The 21,986-nt window shown below is 42.8% G+C and overlaps 4 protein-coding genes across 20 annotated transcripts in view; 3 read left to right on the top strand and 1 right to left on the bottom strand.

The window, feature by feature from the left end:
- The first annotated feature begins 110 nt into the window (after window positions 1-110).
- Window positions 111-3,989, top strand: Orc1 (origin recognition complex subunit 1). 3 transcript variants are annotated; one of them, XM_033468739.2, is made up of 6 exons: window positions 111-304; window positions 432-2,259; window positions 2,340-2,613; window positions 2,688-2,953; window positions 3,030-3,313; window positions 3,384-3,989. In XM_033468739.2, exons 2-6 carry the CDS (start codon window positions 599-601, stop codon window positions 3,554-3,556), a joined length of 2,658 nt encoding a protein of 885 aa, XP_033324630.2. In that variant the 5' UTR covers window positions 111-304; window positions 432-598; the 3' UTR covers window positions 3,557-3,989. The 3 variants fall into 3 exon arrangements, with proteins under 3 accessions (XP_033324630.2, XP_033324631.2, XP_033324629.2); XM_033468740.2 differs by having other exon boundaries at window positions 111-384; window positions 526-2,259; XM_033468738.2 differs by having other exon boundaries at window positions 111-2,259.
- Window positions 3,990-4,139: 150 nt separating this feature from the next.
- LOC117219540 (uncharacterized) lies at window positions 4,140-6,685 on the top strand. Its single transcript, XM_033468741.2, has 2 exons — window positions 4,140-5,785; window positions 6,333-6,685. The coding sequence occupies exons 1-2, from the start codon at window positions 5,545-5,547 to the stop codon at window positions 6,683-6,685; spliced, it is 594 nt and encodes a 197-aa protein (XP_033324632.1). The 5' UTR covers window positions 4,140-5,544.
- Window positions 6,686-6,724: 39 nt separating this feature from the next.
- Window positions 6,725-7,582, top strand: strat (RAB interacting factor STRAT). The gene is made up of 2 exons (XM_033468742.2): window positions 6,725-7,004; window positions 7,309-7,582. Exons 1-2 carry the CDS (start codon window positions 6,879-6,881, stop codon window positions 7,546-7,548), a joined length of 366 nt encoding a protein of 121 aa, XP_033324633.1. The 5' UTR covers window positions 6,725-6,878; the 3' UTR covers window positions 7,549-7,582.
- Window positions 7,583-7,668: 86 nt separating this feature from the next.
- Window positions 7,669-21,986, bottom strand: part of pHCl-1 (pH-sensitive chloride channel 1) — a 67,461-nt gene continuing 53,143 nt past the window's right edge. For 5 of the 15 annotated variants that reach the window (XM_033468856.2, XM_033468860.2, XM_033468863.2 and 2 more), the window contains 3 exons: window positions 19,748-19,798; window positions 14,658-14,783; window positions 7,669-13,920 (listed from right to left, as the gene is read on the bottom strand). In XM_033468856.2, coding sequence (XP_033324747.1) covers window positions 13,789-13,920; window positions 14,658-14,783; window positions 19,748-19,798 — 309 coding nt within the window. In that variant the 3' untranslated portion in view covers window positions 7,669-13,788. Of the gene's footprint in view, window positions 13,921-14,657; window positions 14,784-14,827; window positions 14,897-19,747; window positions 19,799-21,986 lie in introns of those variants that run through there. The other 10 variants (XM_033468859.2, XM_033468862.2, XM_033468864.2 and 7 more) reach the window with 4 other exon arrangements.

The raw sequence follows: 21,986 nt of genomic DNA, 5'->3' as shown, positions 1-21,986 counted from the left end.
TTCGTTTTTCCTATTCTAAGATTTCCCTATTATAAGAGAGAAAAGGGGGCGCTTGTGCCACCAACTTTTGTCTCCATCCTTGTCTTACGTATTGAAAAGATAGGGAAAATTAGTTCACAATCCCGCAGCTATAGATGTTGTCGCCATCGTCAAATTTTGTTATTTGAGAAACTCTTTATTAATTAAAAATATTACAGTTGATCGTTGTTAACATTGATTATCGATTTAAAAGAGTCAAAATAGACGGTCGAATATTTTGAAAATATATATTCGAACGCTATGTTCAGTGTATTTTTTCAGACAGGTGTATTGGATCTCTCTTTTGACTTGGTTATTTATGTGTTGTGATAACAAAAATTTGGCGGTTCATACGTTCATACACATGTATTTATTATTGTTATTTATTATTTTTTTTATTTTATGTCATATAGCGAATCAACGTTAAGAACTCAGTTTATAAACAGTTTGCAAATAATACTGCAAAATGTACTATACAAAAGTAAATACATAACATTTTACATTCAGTCTAGCAAATGAACGAAATTAGAGTTCAGTTATTGAGAGAAAGTGACTAACGAATACATGAAAGAGGATTACAATGACCATGAAATTAAACAAATATTCGGATAATCAGATACTCGAAGCTCTTAATGCACGTTCCGATTCTGACTCGGGAAGTGTGTCTGAAGAAGCTACAGAGAAAACGCAAAATAAGCTACACAGAAAACGCACCTCGAAGTTACAGACTAGAAAAGAGAACGATGCAAACGTTTCTTCGGACGAAGAAAATATATTTCAAAATGTCTGTTACGCATTACAAAAGAAACGTATTTTATTGGACAAGAAAGTTTCACTTAAAATTAAATTAAGACGATCTACAGAGCAAAGTTTGTATAAAATTGATACCGACTCTGAGTGTGACAGACAAAGACATAAAAAGAATGGCAATCGAATATTGAAACAAAGCAGGAAAAGTTGTTCGGATGTAGAAACTGAAGATTCTTATAATGACAGTACAAGCGAAACTAGAATTCGTAACACAAAAGAATTAAGAGACCTACAAATTGGGCAGGAAATATTAACTCATAGTAGAATTAGAAGACCACCTTTAAGACTTTCTTCCTATCACTGTGATTCATTAGACTTTTTGAATAATGTTCAATTTGCTCAAGAAAATTCTCCATCTCTTAGAAGGAGGAAAAATATTAATTATAATGAAGACAAATTACTTCTGCGTGCTTTTGAAACAAAAAATAGAACACTGAAAGACAGTGGGAATAAAAATAAAACTCCAAGAAATAGCAGGGCTAATAAACGAAATCATGTTCCTCTTATAAAAGATAATAACACAGATGGTAGTACAGATGTAGAAATAACAAAAACGAAATCACTGAGAAAGTCCAATGAATCAGAAAATAATGAAAATAGTAAAGCAAATGATTTCATAGCTAGAAAGGAAGCTACAAAAAATGCTAGGACCAATAAGCGAAATCGTGTTTCTCTTGTAAAAGATAAGACAACTGGTGAAAAATTGGTGCCAGATTCGGAAGTAATAGAAATAATAGAAATAATAGATCTAACATCATCGAGAAAGTCCAATGATACAGAAAATAATGAGAATGGTAACAGAAATGATCCCATAGCTAGAAAGGAAACTATAAGAGAGGAACAGATAGTTAGTACACCCAGCAGGGTTAGGAGACAGAAAAGGGTGATCGCCAAGGATAGTCAGGAAAAGGGACAGCATATTGATAAAACTCAAAGCGACAGTGAAGAATTTTTGATTGATTTGTATAAAGATATAAAAATCTCGTCGGCAGTTAAAGCCACTCCTACTAGAGGGGACAAACAAAAGAGAATAAATTCTGAGAGTACTCAAAAAAATGTGCAGTTTGTTGGCAATGACAAAAGCAATGAAGAGGAAGATTCGTTGGCTGATATGTATAAACGCATTAAAATTTCGTCAGCAAAGAAAAATGTTTCCACACCACAAAAGAAAAATAATATAAGAAGAAATATTGAGGCACAATTAGATGGGACTCTATCGAGTACTCCTAAATCGCGTTCATTGAAACATAATAATTTAACACCATCAATTGGAAAAAGACACAACGCTTTATTGAAACCAGCTACACCTTTACAGGAGGCCAGATCCAGATTACATGTTAGTGCTGTGCCAAAGTCTTTACCTTGCAGGGAAGAGGAATTCAATAGTATTTTCACATTTCTTAAAGGAAAATTGGAAGATAAGAGTGGAGGGTATGTATTGAAGAAAAAAAATGTTATCTTGTAAATTATAATTTTATGAAATTATAAGAATAAACTGATATTATTTACAGGTGTATATATATAAGTGGAGTACCAGGTACTGGAAAGACTGCAACTGTAAACGAAGCTGTGAGGTGCTTGCAGAAGTTAATAATTAAAGGCCAATTGGACGATTTTGATTATGTTGCCATCAATGGAATGAAATTAACAGAACCACGGCAATCTTACGTGCAAATTCTGAAACAGCTGGATGGTAGAACTGTTACCTGGGAGCAAGCTTATTCTATACTTGAACATAGATTCCGTAGGACCAATTCTAAAATGACGCTACTTCTTGTGGATGAGGTATGATTTATTTTTAAAAGTTTTCACCGATTTAATCGATATCCAGACGATTTATTTCTTAATTATTGATGCAGCTGGACTTTTTATGCACGAAGCGTCAAGACGTTGTATACAATTTATTAGATTGGCCGACTAAGACAACGGCACATCTGATCGTAGTAACCATTGCTAACACTATGGATTTGCCCGAGAGAGCGTTAATGGGTCGTGTTACGTCGCGATTGGGCCTTACACGATTAACATTTCAGCCATATAATTATAAACAGTTGCAAGAAATCGTAATGTCCAGATTGAAAGATTTCAACGGCTTCAGGAGCGAAGCTGTACAACTCGTTTCACGGTATCGTCGTGATTTAACTAAAGGGAATTTTATTGAAACTGGAATCGCTGTTGCTCACGAAACATTTCTGTTACAGGAAAGTTTCTGCTGTATCTGGAGACGCTAGACGAGCTTTAGATATATGTCGTCGTGCAATGGAGATCGCGGAATCGCGAAACGCTGAAACCATATCCCTTCAAGATGTCACGGCAGCCGTGTCTGAAATGATCGCATCCGCAAAAGTTCAGGCCATAAAGTGTTGCTCGAAGATGGAACAAATGTTTTTACAGGCGGTATCCGCGGAGGTGTCGCGAACATCCATCGAGGAAGTGTACTTCAAAAATGCATATAGACAACTCGAATCGCTGTGCTCTTTCGATGGTGTGTTTTTGTTTGTGTATTCAGCGTTCAAAGGTTTCCTAAAAGTAATGCATTTGATTTTACATTACAGGAATTAAAATTCCTACTGTAACGGAGACACTTGCCATTTGTGGAAGATTAGGGGCTAGCAGATTGCTAATATGCGAGCACTCGAGGAACGACATACACCAAAAAATTTTATTGAACGTCTCCACGGACGACATTCATTATGCACTGCAGGAGTTAGATTTAAACTCCATATAACGAGAATTATGTAATATGTTTTTAGCAGATACCCCGGTGCATTCTGTTGCATGTCTGCATGTATTCTTGACAGTGCCTTGAAACGTCGAACGATATTATAATTTTAATTAGTTTCACATATGAATTTTATTTATTTTTTTACGGTCAAAAGAAACTTATTAGTTAAGAAACACATATTACAGTGACAGACTAAAATTAATTAGAAATTTAACGTAGTGAAGATTTGAGGATGGAAGATGAATTATCGAAAAGTTTAGGTCAGGGTTATTTTGTAGTATACATTGATTTATTAATTTTTTATATCGTGATACATAATCCGATCGTCGTGTATATTTGACAGTGCCTTGAAGCGTCGAATGATATGATATTAATTAGTTTCACGTATGTATATAGCATATATGAATTTATTGATTAAATTTTATATCGAGATGCACCATTTGTTTGTGATATGATAGCTATGCTTTTCTTCAATTTTACCGCGTTTCACGTTTAAGGGTCCGTACAGCGCCAGTATGCATAGCGGTAAAATGTTCAAACTGGAAGACAAAGTACCGAATGCGCAGAATTTTTCTAAAGCACAGACCGAACAAAGCTTCATTTTTGCTCCACTAGAGGCATCCACTTTTGCTTCTACATATGATAATGCAGGACCGGTTAAAAACATTAATTACGGCATATATAATTAGGACAAAAAGAAGATGGCCAAAGGCATGGAGCTCAGAAGAATTTACTGTATCGATATCATGTAAAAAAGATTTATAACAACATTCATATAATAGCCAATCAAATTTAAATATTTAATTATATTTTGCATTGTTCTTATTTGTTTTTTTTTTAGATCATATCGATGCAGCAGATTCTTCTGAACAGTTCTGTTGCCTTGGTTTACGTTTTGATCGTTCAATTTTGTTATAATTAATGTTTCTACGTGACACTGCTGTGTGTATACATGAACGATTGTGACACCTCTTGTGGAGAAAAAATAAGGCTTTGTTCGAGGTTCATACAGCGCTAATTGCGGTAGTGGTAAAACGCCCAAACTGTTAGTCAAATTACCAGCAGTTGACTTCGGTTAACAGTTTAAGCATTTTGCCGCTACTCCAATTGGTGCTGTATGGACTTAGAACAACGCGGGGTCACTGAAAAACATTAATGATGGCGTTATAAGAACATACAAAAATTCACCGTGGATAGAGAATTGTTCAGGAGAATCTAGTGCACTCATATAATGCGAAGAAAGCTGGCTACAACATCGTAAAACATAATTAATTAACACAATAGTCAATAAAATTTCAAGGAGCAATTACAATGTTGTCGTCTACATTTTTTATACAATATCGATGCAATAGATTCTCCTAAACATTCCTGTGGTTTTGTCTTATTTTATTATGTCCTAATTTTGCCATAAGTAATGTCTTACGATGATCCTGAATTGTGTATGTATGTGACGATATGTGCCACAGCACACGTTTGAAAACCCATAAATAGACGCGATTATGACAGTCTGTGATATGAAATCAATGAGCAGTATCACCACGAATGCTCATTACAGAGATCTAATAGGTACTTTTATTGGCGCATTGACAAAGATAGGAGATGATAGAAGCATGCATCGACTGATACAAATTGGTACTCGAGCAAGCAATTTATATAATTAGCTATATTTTATCAGGTGAAGAATGAATAATCCTGCAATCGAACGTGGCATTCTTCATAGATAAATGGAGTGAAGCAAATTACATCGCGTCTTCGCAGCGCCGTCATCGAGCGATAACTTGTCTGCAACTATGTATAGCCAGACTTTGTCGTCGATACGGATATGTATAACCGTTACAATTTAACGAATTACGTAAGTCAAGGATGTTATCTGAGAGTTTTCTGAACTATTAATAATCAATCGTTAAGCGTATTTTAGGTCGTGCCAGTGTCTTGTCAGACGCGAGAACGTCTGTACCACGTTTGAAAATTAGCCGTTCGCTGACAGAATTATGAGCAACGAAAATATCGAGAGAACGGTTCTCGCGCTCTACGGTCAAGGTAGATGGGAAGATATCGCCAATCTCGAATGTAGTTCGAACGAATTTGAGAAATGTCGATTATTCTGGGTTCTGCCAACCGTGAACGATCTACGTTGGATCAAAGAATTAATGGAGAAGAACCACGTGGTTGGATTGACAAGTGTAGGGTGCGGAACTGGATTATTTGAGTGGTTGTTTGAAACGTATTCTGGTAAAAAAAATTTAGTTAATTTTGTAAATTTAGTAAATTAAATTTTTTTAATTAATTTAGTAAATTTAATTTAATTTAACACGTTGGCTGCCGCGCGAATTTTACGTGACTTGCCCAAGGCGCCAACATGAATTTTTCATTATGCGATGCATATTATGTTGAAATATTATTTACAGCAGATAAGTTTAGTTGTATAAACTTGTTTTATGCATTTTTCGTGTGGCACATTGTAATAAATTACAATTATTATAATATTATATTATTTACAAATTTATGCGTATTGATGTTTACCCTAATTATGTATTTTAACTATTCGTCGCGTCGCCGGTCACCGATGGCCCCCACGGCGCTGTAGCCAAGTCGAGTGCCGGTCACCGGTGACCCCCACGGCAGCCAACGTGTTAATTTATTAAATTTAATTTAGTAAATTAAATTAGTTAATTTAGTAAATTTAGTTATTAAATTTAGTTACGCGGAGTGCGTATGCGTAAGAAACTTGTTAATTTAATATTAATAGATCGTATAAAACGGCAAGTTTTGTTTCAAGGGTTGGAAGTTGCCGGCATAGAATTGGACCGATCATGGTGGTGCAGCAAGTATTCTCCACCTTTGTTTTTGAGCAATGTGTCGCTCGTTCGCGGCGGCAACACAAAAGATATACGCGTGCCGGAAAACCACGCCATTCTGTTTTGTTATTTTAACAACGGACCGGCGTTTTGCGAGTACGTCGAGAATTACAAAGGGAAGTTGATCTTCGTGATCGGACCTGAAGAGAATCAACACCGTTGGACCGACCCGATGCCTTTCGACGAAAAGTTTCACGAATTTGGTTGGCAGCTGTTAGGCGATAAAAAAATTGAACGAACCGACGATTACATCACGGTCTACGGTAGACGATGAACATTTCAAATTGTCCGATCTGAACAATCGACAATCGATAGTACACCGTGCGATTATCGTATCGCGTCATAGATCGATTCTGAATTCCGAGCGAGACAGATTAGCTGTGCGGATTGTTTTGTTTGAACGCGAATAGTCAATGGTAGTGAACGTAGCATTGCAATTGCAATAACCAGATTCTTCTTCGAGAAACATGTCGACGGAAACGGACCAGGGAACCTTGGTGGACAAAGATGAGAGGAACAAGACGAAAGTTCACTGCACATTTTGCCCCTCGAAAATGTTGAATCCAGGTGCAGCCCGGCTAGTAAAGATAGAGGTGATCGATTGTCAGTTTAATACATAACGGTGTGTTATTGAAGAAAAAAAGAAAAGGATTCGCTAATTTAGCTAACAATAGTGAAATCCTTTCGAACGTTACACGGTTCTATCCGTGCATAGATTTTCATGTGACACTGTGGAACCTAACCTCAAAGTTTGTTTACTTTATCGTTGAACCAAAGAAACTCGTGCATTCGCACTGTTTCCTGATTTATGAAATTCGATCATACGTAGCTTTCGATACAGCTCAACAATATACGTTGTATAAAAGCTGTAGTTACTTTAGTTAAATTTGATTCTAGTTTAATCTGCCATACGTTCAAAGGATGGAGGAAAGAGAAGGTGAAGCCGACCAAAAAGAACTTATTACGGACCATTGGTTGGTAGAGGACATGTACACATTCGAGAATATCGGTGTCTCGTACACCGTGGACAATGTGAAATACTTGGCTTGCGCAGATTGTGACATGGGTCCTGTAGGCTGGCACGATCTGGCCACGAAAAAGTCATACATCTCGTTGAGCAGAGTGAAACACGAGTGATTTGTAAATAAAAGTCTTGTACAATTTTATACGAGTCATAGCCCATTTTTCTTTCTTACAACGAACAACCCGAAACGCACCAGTGGGAGAGACACAGTAAGCATGGACAAAGAATGCACGTTACTGTTTAAGTTGATAGTTTAATATTTAATCACGTACGTTACAAACACAGCCGGATAAATCAGATAATCAATCGTCGTTACGATATAATAATAATTAATAAGATTACGCTTACGATTAGAAATCATTTATCAATATATTTAATACGTATGCAGTTTTGTGAATCAATTTCATTGCGATGCATTGAACTTGATAGCGCGATTGCTTATGATCGCGGAACGTTTATACGCAGTGCATATCTCGGTATAATTATCATTATTATTTTTATTATTTATTATTATTATTTATTATTATTATTATTATTACTTTTATTATTATTATATGTAATGTGTTTACACGCGAGTTTACCTACGTATATGTACTTAAACATATGTATATGCATTTGTATATGCGTATAAATGAATGCTTTCCGAAAAAACGTGGTATTTATCGGTATTTTGAATTTTGCGTCTTCGATGTATTGAAGAGAACGTAAATAGGAAAACGATCTTTTCTTTCGAAGCCTGATCGTAGATCACGATCGGCCGCGCTCTAACAAAGATGATGGTAACACGTTTCTTTCCTTTATTTGATATTGATTTCTCTTGTTTCACAGCGTCGGATCCAAGATTCAATCTTTCTCGTCTTTTATTCAGGGCCATCGAATCGTTTCGTCGTAGAGGAAAGAATTCTAGTTGCATACATACAAACATATATACGCGCACACACGGACGTGTATGGGTCTTTCGCGTAAAGCTTCTTCTTCTTCTTCTTCTTCTTCTTCATCATCATCTTCTTCTTCTTCATCCTCGTCTTCGGAGAAATTGTTAATCATATCTATTTATCAAATAGGTTCTCGATTTGCCTTAAGTATTGCAAAAATAGTCGCGCGTTCGTTCCTAGCCGTGTCGCAACGGCCGTTAATAACATCACAGCATTATCATTCTTTTGTCTCTATCGCGTTCTCTGTTTCTTATCGACGTGATCTCTCGCTATGCCGTCATGCGATACACGCTTGCACGTTTACACGTTTTCGTCGTAATATTAAGTCAAGACCGTGATGGCTGGACCGCGGATTTTTGAAATTCAAAACAGGTCAACTTAAGGGTGTCAACACGTGATCTCGTCAACTCGTTGCAAACGTTTCAAGAAAGAAGAAATTGCTACTTGTGTCCAGTAATAATCAACTCCTGGCAGAAAATGTTGATTTCGCCCGAGGATCCGCAGCCTGGTAAATCACGATTCCTACGGATCGACGACCGTATCGAATCTCCAGCCACGTTGAAAAATTCAAGCGGACAACGTGTGACAAACAAACAAACAACTCGTCGATAAACGGTAGCGGTAACGGCAACGATGAATTGTGTATCGGTTCGATCCGCGGCTGAAGGTAGTCTCTTCATCCCCGTTCCTCGCTCTCGATCTCCATCTCGAGGGATGATTCCATTCGTCGGTCACCTGACCGCGAACCGCACGACACGACGACGATGCTCTCGCGTCAATGTCGTTCTCTCGCTCCGATTCCCTCTAGTTCTCCTATCATTCTTATTGTTAGACGCAATTAGAAACAAAGCTCCGTGGTAGGCGCGTGTAGGCGACGCCGTAATTGCGCGCGTACGCTCGTCCCTAATCTCGCAAGAGTCTTTGTGTGCTTCTTACCCTTACGTTTGTGGACACAGTCGAAAGGTACAAAAATAACCAGAATAAAATCGGAGATAGACTGGAAAATATACAGGGTGCGCCAAAGCGTACGGATTTTGGAACACTCTGTAATACACGCGGATTCTCATTCTACGCAGCGAGAGAGAGAGAGAGAAAGGGCAAAGTGTGCTCGAACTTTGGCGACGCCTAGACTCGAAAACCTCTTGTCCGGAGTCTCTTATCGTTGAAGTACCCAAACAGTAGGTACATAACTACCTATCCGAACGCTTGGTTTCTCTCGCCGCAGGTACACGTACACGCGTATAGTCGTGCTCGGAGAATCACCTGGCTATCTACGATGGTTCCGAATGGTTCCGAATGGTTCCACTGAGGTTGCTTGTAATGGCACATCGAATCGCTTTGTCTCTCGTTTCATCCAGTTCGGCCGGACGAGAAAGCGCAAGCGTAAGCGTAATCGTAATCAAACCCGTCGAAGCGAACGCAAAAGTGTGCGGCGGCGGATGGATCTCTCGTTCCTTCTTCGAGCGGGATCATTGGTTTCGCAAAGGATACATGGTGTCGCCCGTTGTTTCGCGATTCTTTTTTTTTTCAATTGCACGGATGCGCGACGCTCTGATTCCACGTCGCGCGCGCGATTATAATCTTCTGTTTCTCTTTATATTTTTTCTCTTCGATTCGGCGGGGATCGATGCGAAACGAAAGGCGAACGCTTTGGGAAATATCGCGCAAGTGCAGCTAATCGTACGACACTAAACATTTAGGTCTTGGTCCGTGGAATATTAAACGTTAACGATATTAATTAATTTATCACCGCTCCCCCGTTCTCCTATCACCTAAACGACAACTTGTTCGGCCGACACGGCGCGCGACGCGTATAAAACGTAAGTATTATATCTGGTACTGGTACTGAGACAGTTAGCCTGTTCTCGATGAAATCGTGTTTCTCCTCTAACCTCCTTTCTCGGTCGAACAGTCCAGCGCGTTTCTCGTTTGCGTCCTGATCGGCCGATCATCGGTTTCTCTATACGTGTATTTGGTATTCGTTGTGTCGATCACGAGCTACACACCGTCGGTTAATACTCGTGTACTCGTTCCAAATTCGGCGCAGCGATACAACAGAAGCTGTCTTACATGGAGACCGTGCATCCGACATTAGCCGACGTTAGACTATTTTCTCTACGGCCCTAATCGAAATCGTAATTGTAATTAATTCTGTATCGTATGTACCGTGAGTAGTACGCTGACGGTTAGCGGACCCGCGAGAACACTTCTTCCCGCGGACAAGCATCAATTTTCAAACGGTACGCGTCGAACTCTTCGAATACAAGCGACGAGTAATTGCGATAATTTCAACTACCAATTTCATTCCCAATGGCGCGTGATCTAAGGTACTATTACTAATCCGATCCTATCGGGATCGTTGGAGCCGCGAAACTGCTCGCGATTTCTCGCGTTCCGGGAGAAGTTTCTCGGTGTGAACGCAAGCAGCCCGAACATTTCCCACTGTTTGCGGACGGGTTCGCTACCAGATCGTGTACATTGCGGGAACTTGTAACGTTTATACGAGAACATTTGGTTTGGTTAGAAAGATACGTTGCAGCGTTTGGAATGTTACGATCACGAAGAGCGACTACAATGTCGGGGGTACCTGGAAACGCTGGTAGCGAACGCGTCAACGGGTTCGCGGAGTACGATCGAATACGCGTCGCGTCGGATCCTTTGGTCTGCGATCGATGTATTGCTGAGAAGCGACTTGGCCCGGATTAGACGGTGCATCTTGACTGTCTCTTGCCCGGTCTAATCCCTTCGAACGACCGTCGATAATGACTATGCTTAAAAAGTAGCGATAACGGTAGTAGCGGCGTCGAGTTGGTAATACAGTGGTAGTAAAAGTTATCATCTTCTTAGCGGTAACGGTAGTAGACGTAGTACTGATAACGGTAACGGTAACAGTAACGGTAATAGTAATAGTAATAGTAATAGTAATAGTAATAGTAATAGTAGTAATAATAGTAATAGTAATAGTAATAGTAGTAGTAATAGTAATAGTAATAGTAGTAGTAATAGTAATAGTAATAGTAATAGTAATAGTAATAGTAATAGTAATAGTAATAGTAATAGTTATAGTAATAGTAATAGTAATAACAATAGTAATAGTAATAGTAATAGTAATAGTAATAGTAGTAGTAATAGTAATAGTAATAGTAATAGTAATAGTAATAGTAATAGTAATAGTAATAATAATAGTAATAGTAACAGTAGTAGTAACAGTGGTAGTAACAGTAGTAGTAATAGTAATAGTTATAGTAATAGTTATAGTAATAGTTACAGTAATAGTAATAGTTATAGTAATAGTTACAGTAATAGTAATAGTAGTAGTAGTAGTTGTTGTAGTAGTAGTAGTAGTAGTAGTAGGAGTAGTAGTAGTAGGAGTAGTAGTAGTAGTATTAGTAGTAGTAGTAATAGTAGTAGCAGTAGTAGTAATAGTAGCGATGGTGGAGTGATGGTGGTGGTGGTAACAGTAGTAATAATAGTAATAATAGTAGTAAATGGTAGTAATAGTAGTCGTAATACCGACAACGTTGACAGTATCGGGCAGATACAAGGTATCTCTAAACTCTAAAGGTACACGGATTACTGTGGAAAAACGTGGAACATTTTGCCTCTCCGGTTACATCATGAGGTCTCTTTGATCATTCTCAGTATTTTCTTCCTCCTCCTCCTCGTCTCGTCGTCCCCCATTGTTTTCTCCCTGCGTCCCTCCGGATCCACGGTAGTCCTCCGACAACGGCATGTTTCGTAATTACTTTCAATGTTGCGATTGAACCGGCCAAAGCGTAACCGTTCTCACTTAGTCCGATATTATTTATCCGATTTTTGGTTCGCTACGTCTCGTTCTCCGCTAAGTTGCTTCGCTTCGCGCATCAAAAGAGCGTCGGAAGCGCGTCGGCGCTTCGTTGGACCTAATCGCAAGCTTTACCCGTAATACGTTTATTTCCCCCTGAATAGTCGCGTTTGTTGTCTACGCATCGTTTCCGTTCGTTTCAACGGAAACCGATTTGTTCGTTCGTTCGTCTGTTTTTCTCGTTTTCTACGAAGTTTTCTCTGTTCGTTATCTCTTACGCGAGCACTGTCTCTCGATCGCCTACGCAGGATACAAATCTTGTTTTTAAAGCTATGTCAGCGCGAAAGCTACCCTGAACGATCGAGAAAAGGTAATAGTATATACATATATAAATTATACGTATATTAATTGTATATCCATCGTATGTATGTATGTATGTACGTATACGCGATATATATATATATATATATATATATGATATAGATATATATATGTATATATATATCTACCGAAAAGCTTCGATGGAACGACGATTGATTAGCCAAATTTATATGTATACATATATATACATATGAACGATACTGGTATATGTATGTGTATATATACATATAGTTTATTTCTTTTTGTACAGCGGAATTGTATGCTTTGCAGCCCTGCTCCCCACCGCGCGTCGGTTTAAAAGCGAACGTCTTTTCTTTTCTTATAATTCATCGTCTGTCGATGGTACTTTTTTTGTGATTTTTCGTAGTGTTTTTTTTTTCATTTTACATCTGGTTTTTGGTTTTTATCTCGCTTAAACGTCTACACGAATACAGAGCTAAGAATGCTCGCGATCGCGTCGAGCTTGCCGCGAATGCCGTTTAATCGATAACAAGATACCGAAAAAAGAAAGAGGTCGATCGTTAAGTAAAAGGCGAATCACGAGTTAGCGATTTCATGGACGACACTTGCATCGACCTTACCCCTATAATTCTTACCGTCTGTGAGATTATACGAGAGTAAGTGGTAACACGTTTTCCTTAAACATTACGAAGATTTGATTCGTTCAGCTAATTTGTCAGAGAAGCGTCTTCGAATTAGCGGCGTGACTATCCGACAAGAGAAGAAAAGAAGTCAAGAAATCGAGCGTGTGTACGTGTTTATCGTGTTCCGTGTTCTACGCGCATATTCTTCCGTTTATACTCTATCCTCTTCCTCCTCCTTCTCCTTCTCCTTCTCCCTCTCTTCTCTTTCTACTTTTTCTTCTCTTTGGCCATCTTCGCTGCGTGTTTCGTGTTTGTGTACATGTGTTCGTGTGAGTTCGTTGTCGATCGGTCGCTGGATCGAACTCGTCGGGAAATTGTGCTTTTAACCGTAATCGCGTGTAGTGAGTAAAGGACGAGAAAAAGGCTAATCCACCAATACGATGCGAGAGTGCGCCCCTCCTTCGCGTTCTCCCGGTCACAGATCTTTGCCGATCCTTGATTTTCTTCTCTGCGCTTCTTACCCTCCTCTTCTCTTCTCTTCTCTTTTCTACGAACAGCCGTCGATAGCCGCGCGAAACACGCGGACAGTCCGTCGATTTTCCTTCGATTCGACAATCGACCGGTGGAGAGTCCTCTCGACGATCGCCTCCTCCGGTGCCCAGTGCCGGTCTACGAGGTGCCCTTATAGTGGATGAAGAAAAAGGTGAGGAACATGAAATAGGCGACCGGGAAGGTGATTCTCGCTATCACGTCGATCGTCTTCGCTACGCGGATCGGATGCGGCGGCTCCTTTTTTCTCAGCTGCAACAGACACACAAGCGACACTGATTCCGAGCACACCGAACCTAAGCGTTCTGTCGCTTTCGCGAAATTGCTTTTGAATAGTTTTGCCACATTTTGGAGAACAGATAGTTCTCTTTCATCTGACTCGATCTGTGAGAGAAAATATTTAGAAAATAATATTTATATATTTATAAATATAAATAAATATAAATATTTGGAATATGTTGTTATATGGTGCAGAGTAGGCATGACGAGACTATACGATGAATAATTTTTCTCATGAATCGAGTCAGACAATACAGTGCTATTTATTCTCCAAAATACAGTACAATACTAGTGACTCCATATAGCATCATGCCGGCTGTTTGAAGGTTAACCCTAAACTCCGGTCGACCCCCTGCACTTAATAATTGAAAAATCGAAAATCTGCAATGGGATCGTTTCGATTTCCCTGGAATTATGGTTCTGTTTGTTGTTAATTTATTAGCTACTCGCATCGGGTCCGATAAAAGCAGCCACGAAGGCTCAACGAGTTCGAACCGATTTTTCAGCTGTCTGCTCGTCGCTTCCGATTCGTTGAATAGACCCGACGGTATACAATATTTTCGGCGAACGAAACAGCCTGTCCGATGAACGAAGAAGGGTTGAGTTAGATTGCGATGGGGAGGATTAGCGGTGGCGACGCGTATCGGCCACCGGTTGTCGGGATCCGTTAGCTAGATATTTCGAGATTGATGGGAGAGCAATTAACATACCTCGGCGGTGCATCCGTTGGTGGCCGTATGCGTGCAGGGATTAGGTCCACAGTTGGTGCAGGTCACGATCTCGTTCGGTCCTGTCGTAGCTCCTGGTGGCGGACCGCCCTCTCGCTTCTTTTTACCCTGCGACAGGGTCTCCGTAGAAGAATCTTATAGCGTTACGTGTGATTCGTGGCAAACAACGATCCATTCTTCGAGCAGCTTCTCTTCGACATTTCTCGGATCTATCGCCGGATCTACGGCGGCGATCGCGATCGTTCGAGAATGACAAGCGTACAAGTTAAGCGGTGACATGGAGGCGCTTTGATCTTTCGGCTCTCGGCTTTGGGTATTAGGCATTCGGCGGACAAGCTTGCACGTACAGGCGTGAGAATTCCCCGGAAAGACGGATCACCGAACGGATTCCGACCGCGTCTCGATAGATCGATCGGCCGACGAGCATACCGTCTCGAGGAACTCGTCGAAAAGTGGAATCGTTGTTTTCTTTTCTCTTAAATAAGTAGTAGGTACACGATCAATGTATATCGATCAACACTTTCGTGCCTCTGTGTGTATGTATAACTTACGAATTACATGCCGTACAATGTATAACATCTACGTATTGTAATTAGACTGACGCGCATCGAACTCGAGCGTCGACCGAGCGGCATCGACGTCTCGATCGTCGTTGCCAGTACGAACCCCTTGCCCTTCCCCGTCTAGCCGATATGTGCCCGCCGAGCGATCCTTCCCTTCCCCATAGTTTCCGCCGAGACCATTTGGCCGGACTACCGGGTGGTCGTAGTCAGTGCAATCACGAAAAGTCACTACGCTAGAAGTGGGGTGGCGACGCATGCGCAGAGAGTGCCGCATGTGTGCGCATGCGTCGCCACCCCACTCATAGCGTAGTGACTTTTCGTGACTGCGCTGAATACGACCACCCGGAGTCCAGTCACGTGGTCTCGGCGGAAAGAGTGGGGGAAATGACGGACCGCCCGGCGGTCGTGGACGACACGTGGAAGGGCAAGGTGTCGAAAATCGATGGGACGCCGTCCCGTGGCATCCCTGGTCCCGATGCGACTTCGATCGATTCCAATCGACTTCGATGCGGACATCGGCCCTTCCTATAACAAACTGTACAGAATCTAGGGCCTAGGGTGTCGTCGACGTTGACCAATTCGACGTTGGTCTCCCGACCAACAGCTTCTTCTCCCGATCGTCGCGCAATTTACCGATCCTCCGTCTTTGCGTCAAGCTTATGCTTATGCTGATGCTTAGGCTTATGCGTATGCTTATGTTTATGCGTTTATGCTTATGCTTATGCTGATGCTGATGCTACGCGTCAAGCTCAATCGGGGTAAGTTTGCTTCTCGATACTCGATTCCTTCCGCACAAGGTATTCCAGCAATTCGATTCCTTGATCGTAAGGTTCGTTTGCGGGAGAGATCGAATCGGTGGAGATCGAACCTTCCCGCGTACGTTCATGATCAAGAAAAAATAATAAATAATCGAGAATAAAAGATAGACAATGAAGAATAAAAATAAAATAAAGAAAATAGGGAAGAATATATCGACTTCGTTGGTCTACGTTAGTCGTGTTTAAAGAGCAAACGATAAGTTCAACTTATTAATTCATTGTCTGTTTTAATTGTTATCATAATTATGTAATCTAATCTATCTTCTGGCTGCCTCTTACCTCACATCATGTCATTGTGCATTTATGTGTACTCAAATCGGTATCACCCGCGCATTAAACATGAAACGTTAAAGAAAAAATGTTGTCCGTCGTAAGAACGGAGGATCCTCTCGTCGACGAGCAACGACGTCGGATCGGGACGGTAAAAGGCCGCACGTAAATCACACAGGACGCAAGCCTCGCATACTATCGTTGCTATCTCTAAACGACTGCGAGATCAACTATAGTTACTGAAGCGAAGCGTCAACATTGGCCGCCTTCCTGTCTCGGCTGTTGGCCGACTTTCGGAGCACGCACTGTCGCGACTCTACGCACATGCTATCGATCGCTCGATCGCCCACGGTGTCCATACCGATCGAGCGATCGTTGCTCTTCTTTCCCCGGTCCCCGGATCAGGGCCCGTCCCGATCTCCGGCACGAAATTACGACAAGAGAGAAATGAAGAGACCGAATCGTCGCGGAGACGGAAGGATTATAACTTGTAACGGTCCCGAATCGGTCGCGTGGTCCTCGAACGAAGCGACTTGGACATCGGTAGTTAGCATCTCGTCGAGGCGACAAGGTACAGTGTGTGATCGAACAAAGTATCTCTCACCCGACGTACAGCATGCCTAGTGCAGCGTGCAATCGTTGCACCGTTCGTGCTTGTTCTCTCGTATCGCATACGTAAGTAAGTATAGATAGATTCGTGCGTGTTCGTGCGTGTTCGTGCGTACCATGCGGTCTCATGCAGACTCATGCAATCTCATGCAGTCTTATGCAGTCCCGCATGCGTCAGGATGCGCGATACGTACGTTGGAGCGTACCTCTGCGATCGACTCTAATTGCGGATTCATGCAAAACGGAGTCTCCGGCTTTGGATTTACGAGTGAAACAGAGACAATGACGGAAACAGAGACGGGAACAGGGGTAGGGACAGGAGTAGAGAGGGGGATGGGGGTTGGGATAGGGATAGGGATAGAGGTAGGGATAGGGACAGAGACAGGGATAGGGATACAGATAAGGGCAGGGACAGAGACAGGGATAGGGATACAGATAAGGGCAGGGACAGAGGCAGAGATAGGAACAAGGGCAGGGGCAGAGGTAGGGACAGGGGAAGGGACAGGGGCAGGGACAGAGACAGAGACAGAGACAGAGACAGAGACAGAGACAGGGACAGGGACAGAGACAGAGACAAAGAGAGACAGAGATACAGACAGAGTCAGAATCAGAATCAGAATCAGAGATAGAGACAGAGACAGAGACAGAGTCAGAGTCAGAGTCAGAGTCAGAGTCAGAGTCAGAGTCAGAGTCAGAGTCAGAGACAGAGACAGAGACAGAGACAGTGTCAAAGAGGGACCAGAGATAGAATCAGAGACAAAGACAAAAAAAGGGAGAGAGAAAGGCAGAGATAGAGATAGAGATAGATATAGATATAGATATAGATATAGATATAGATATAGATATAGATATAGAGATAGAGACAGAGACAGGGGCAGAGACAGAGGCAGAGGCAGAGGTAGAAGCAGAGGCAGAGTCAGGGGCACAGACAGACTCAGAGACAGAGACAGAGACAGAGGTAGAAGCAGAGGCTGAGACAGAGACAAAGATAGAGATAAAGACATAGACGGAGACAAAGACAGAGACAGAGACAGAGACAGAGACAGAGACAGAGACAGAGACAGAGACAGAGACAGAAACAGAGACAGAGACAGAGACAGAGACAGAGGTAGAAGCAGAGGCTGAGACAGAGACAAAGATAGAGATAAAGACAGAGATAGAGATAGAAATAGAGATAGAGATAGAGATAGTGGAAGAAAGAGAGAGAACAGGAGAGCGCTTCCTTCGGAAAAGACTGGACCGAGAGATCGATCTCGAGATCTAGTAAATCCAAGCCGCGTGTCGTTGCGACGCGTTAAGGGCGCAAGTTCTAGCTTCAGGCGCAAACAACGTCCTACAGCTCGGCTATTGTTTGTACTTCTACCTTATATTTCCGAACAGGGTGCTCGCAAAATTCGTCCTTCTGCGTAGCTATTCCCGCGAAACGGAGGATTGAGACTGATTTCATCATCGGTGACGGAAAAAGAGAGTGAGAGACAGACAGAGATAAAGACAGAAAAAGTGAAAGAAAGAAAGAGAGAGAGAAAGAAGAAGAAAGAAATAGGCGGAGTCGGAGAAGTGATACGATCCAGGGGGATCGCGCGAAGAATTTTGCGGCATCCTGGAAAACTTTGATGCGGTTGCGTTGTACGTGGATCCATGCGCTTCGGTCATGCACCGTTGCAATAGTAGTATAGAGATTAGAGGCTAGATATCTATCGAAGAGAGAAAGAGTGAAACTGAGAGAGAAAGACTAGAGAGAGAATAGAGGTTGAGAGGAGCGGCAAGAGACAGATATGTGTCTGTATCTAGAGAAAAAAAAGATGGATAGAGAGAAAGAGAAAGAGAGAGAGAGAGGGAGAGAGAGAATGAGAGAAAAAGAGGGAAAGAGAAAAAGAAAGAAAGAAAGAAAAAAAGAGAGAGAGGATAGACAGTCTGAGAACGGTGATAAAAATGGCATGGGCGCAAAGGCGAAGAGAATACAGTCGGTGAGCAGGTTTCGATAGGAGTCGAGGGGGATGTTCTTCTTCCTTGATTAACGAAGTCTTTGCGCGATCCGAGAGACTCGAGGCAAATATAGGACAGGTAAACCTATCGATCCTTTTCGAACATCCCGCTCGACGCGTCCCTCGGACAGAATGCAGAGCGAAGGCGATTAGACGATTAGACGATTAGGCGAATAGGCGAATAGGCGAGTAGGCGAGTAGGCGAAAGCGAAGGAGGGCCAGAAAGATAAAGGTAGTCCGTTCTCTCGAACGGCTGCGAGAGAACGAGAGCGTGTTTTGCCCGTGTGTTTAGCGGCGTGTATCCTTCTTTGTGTTCGTGTATGTCTGTGTGTCCGTGTGTTTGGGTCTCTAAGTGTTTGCGGAGAAGTGTTAGCGTTCGTGTGATTCGTCAGGACGCGGTTAAGACCTCGCACGTGGCACACCCTTGTCCGCGTAACGTTCCCGAGCTCGCGTGGGAATCAACGTGAAAACGATCGAACGATCGATCCCCGGATCGTCTCTCTCGATGTTCTCGGAAACGAATCGTCCTCTCGCCTCCGCTTCGGATCGGCTCCGCCCGACAATCGACGATCGATCGCAGGAAATTGGGAATTGGAAAAATCACGAGTCGGAAAGCGGGAAATTGGCGGTGGGAAATCGGTGTATAGTGAACAGGTGGAAAAACGACGATCGAACGCGTGGCTCGGCGGAGCGATCGAATCGGTTTGCACGCCGCGGCGGAGATAAACGCGAACGGAATTTGTCCGTATGAAAGTCGAAGCGATTAGGGGTTTCCGTGGAGAACGCGCCAAGTCGTGACCGCGCCCTAATGCTATGGGGGGTCTTACCAAGGGGCTGGCCAATATTATCCCTATCCTGCTGAGCACCGCTGGGAGCCGCTGCAACATCACAGACACCAAACAAAGAGACTTACTCACCAACATTTCCACCAACCAAATTCTTACTAATCGTGTGAGTGTGGGTATCTGTACGCGCGTGTTCGTGTCAGTCTGCTTCTGTCTGCTGTATACTATGTTTTGGGTGTGCGCTTGTTTTTGCGTGTAACAACGTGTACGTCTTCCCCTCGCATCATCCGCACATTTTCTTAGTCGTTCGTTAAACGTCGTTTCCGTATCTCTTTAGCCGTTTACGATTCTCGTTTCCCCGTGGATCTGCTGGCACTAATCGCGATCTAACCGAGCACGTCGATTCCCTCGTCATCGTTCCTCGATCCATCGCATTTTTGTTTTGCAATTTTCTAGCGGCGCGAGTTGTCGATACGATCCGAAGGAATAAAGATGCGCCCCTCGAGTTCTCGAGGAGAGTGAAACAACGCGGATCCGACGACGTCCGTTTCGATTTTCCACTTCCACCTATCGGTCCTGATTCGCTCGAAAGACACAGACGGGAAGAAAAAGAGAGAGAGAGAGAGAGAGAGAGAAATAGAGAAAGAGAGAGGAAGAAAGAAAGAAAGAATCAAAGAAAGAGAGAGAAAGAGAGAGAGAGACGGTGGAATGTTTGCGTACCCGCTCCTCCCGATGGTTTTCAGGCCTCTCTCGCATCGCGCATCGCCACGACAACTCTCGACAAATTGTACATGCAAAGAACACAAAATACAATACGATCTGCCAGCAGAGCAGTGACGTGACAATCCTCGGTTTCGTCGGTAAGTTTCTTGTGATCCCGAGTGAAACGCGAACAAAGAAGCGGGTGAGAAAGAGAGAGAAACAGAGAGACAGATATAGAAAAAGAGAGAGAGAGAGAGGGATGGGACGGTTTCGGGCTCCACGATGCGGTTGTTTTCGACGCAAGAGAACACAGACTTTGGTCTTTTGCGATCGAAAACCGGAGCTGGGGCCCTTTCTCGTCCGTGTAATGACGGTGCACCGACATTTCCGAGAGACAGAAACAGAAAAGAGATATGTAAGTGTACCGTTGCTGGGGTCGCAATGTACTAACCATGAAATAGAGTAAAGAGAGTAGAGATAGATGGAGCGAAAGAGAAAGATAAAACCAAGTAGGTCAAAGAGATAGAGATAAAGAGATAGATAGATAGATAGAGAGAAGTCAGAGCGAAACTATAGGAGAGACATGCAAGTACTGCAGCCTCGGCCGAGTCCGACGAGAGTACAGGAAACGATGGATTCTCGTTGGTCCGTCGTCGGGTGGTTTGCGTTTCCGTTTGCTTTCCGCTTCGATCGTCGCGGTGTTTATTCGAGCCCGTTTCGAACCGGGGAGAAAGAGATCGCGAAACCCGTCCCACGATTGCTCGAAGCGACCGGCGCCGTCACCTGTCCTTTCTCGATCCTCGTCGATCGTCCCAAGGATCGATCCGACACCCGCGGGCGCGAATCTCGAACGTGAACGGGAGTTCACCGGGGTTACGGGAGCAAAGTAGAAATGCATTGGCGGAGAGATCGTCGACGGAAGCGGGCAAACCTTTCGTCTCCGATTTTCTGGCTGTCTGGTGTTCTGATTCTCTGATTTTCTGGCATCGAGCGCGGCGGTTTGCTCGCCTCCGCGTCGGGCTTCCAGCGGGAAAAAACACAAATGGAACACGAGTTCTCGCGCAAACAGGTGCTCCGTTGATCATTCTCAAAGAAACACGCACACTCGGTGTTCGGGGCTCGTGTCTCAAAACAAAAGGAAGACACGTCATGTGGTGTTGACATGTGACCGGCTATCGTTTACGCCGTATGCGAAGTATAATGATGTCGCCTCTGTCGGATCCGCGAGAGATCCGTGGATCCCGCGGCGCGAATAACCACTTCCGTCGATCGCGAGAAGAGGTGTGTCCCCGCGACAATTCGGAAGTAGAACATGGTACGACACAGCGTGAAGAAGAAGTGGAAGAAGTATAGATAGTAGAAGAAGAAGAAACGTAAGCGGTGAGATCGTTCGAAAAAAGAGAGAGTGAGAGAGAGAGAGAGAAGGGGCGGGGAGATAGAGAGAGAGAGAAAGAGAACGACGCGATAGACAGAACGACTGGAAGAATAGAAGAACGAAAACGGTTTTGGATCGAAAGTAACGGGGTAAGAGGGGGTAATACGCGTTCCAAACAGAAAGGTGAGAACGAGCACGATTAGA

The sequence above is a fragment of the Megalopta genalis genome, chromosome 15 (assembly GCF_051020955.1).
Source record: "Megalopta genalis isolate 19385.01 chromosome 15, iyMegGena1_principal, whole genome shotgun sequence".
NCBI lineage: Eukaryota > Metazoa > Arthropoda > Insecta > Hymenoptera > Halictidae > Megalopta > Megalopta genalis.
Note: the sequence above shows the minus strand (reverse complement) of the source record. Positions and strands in the feature narration are given on the sequence as shown.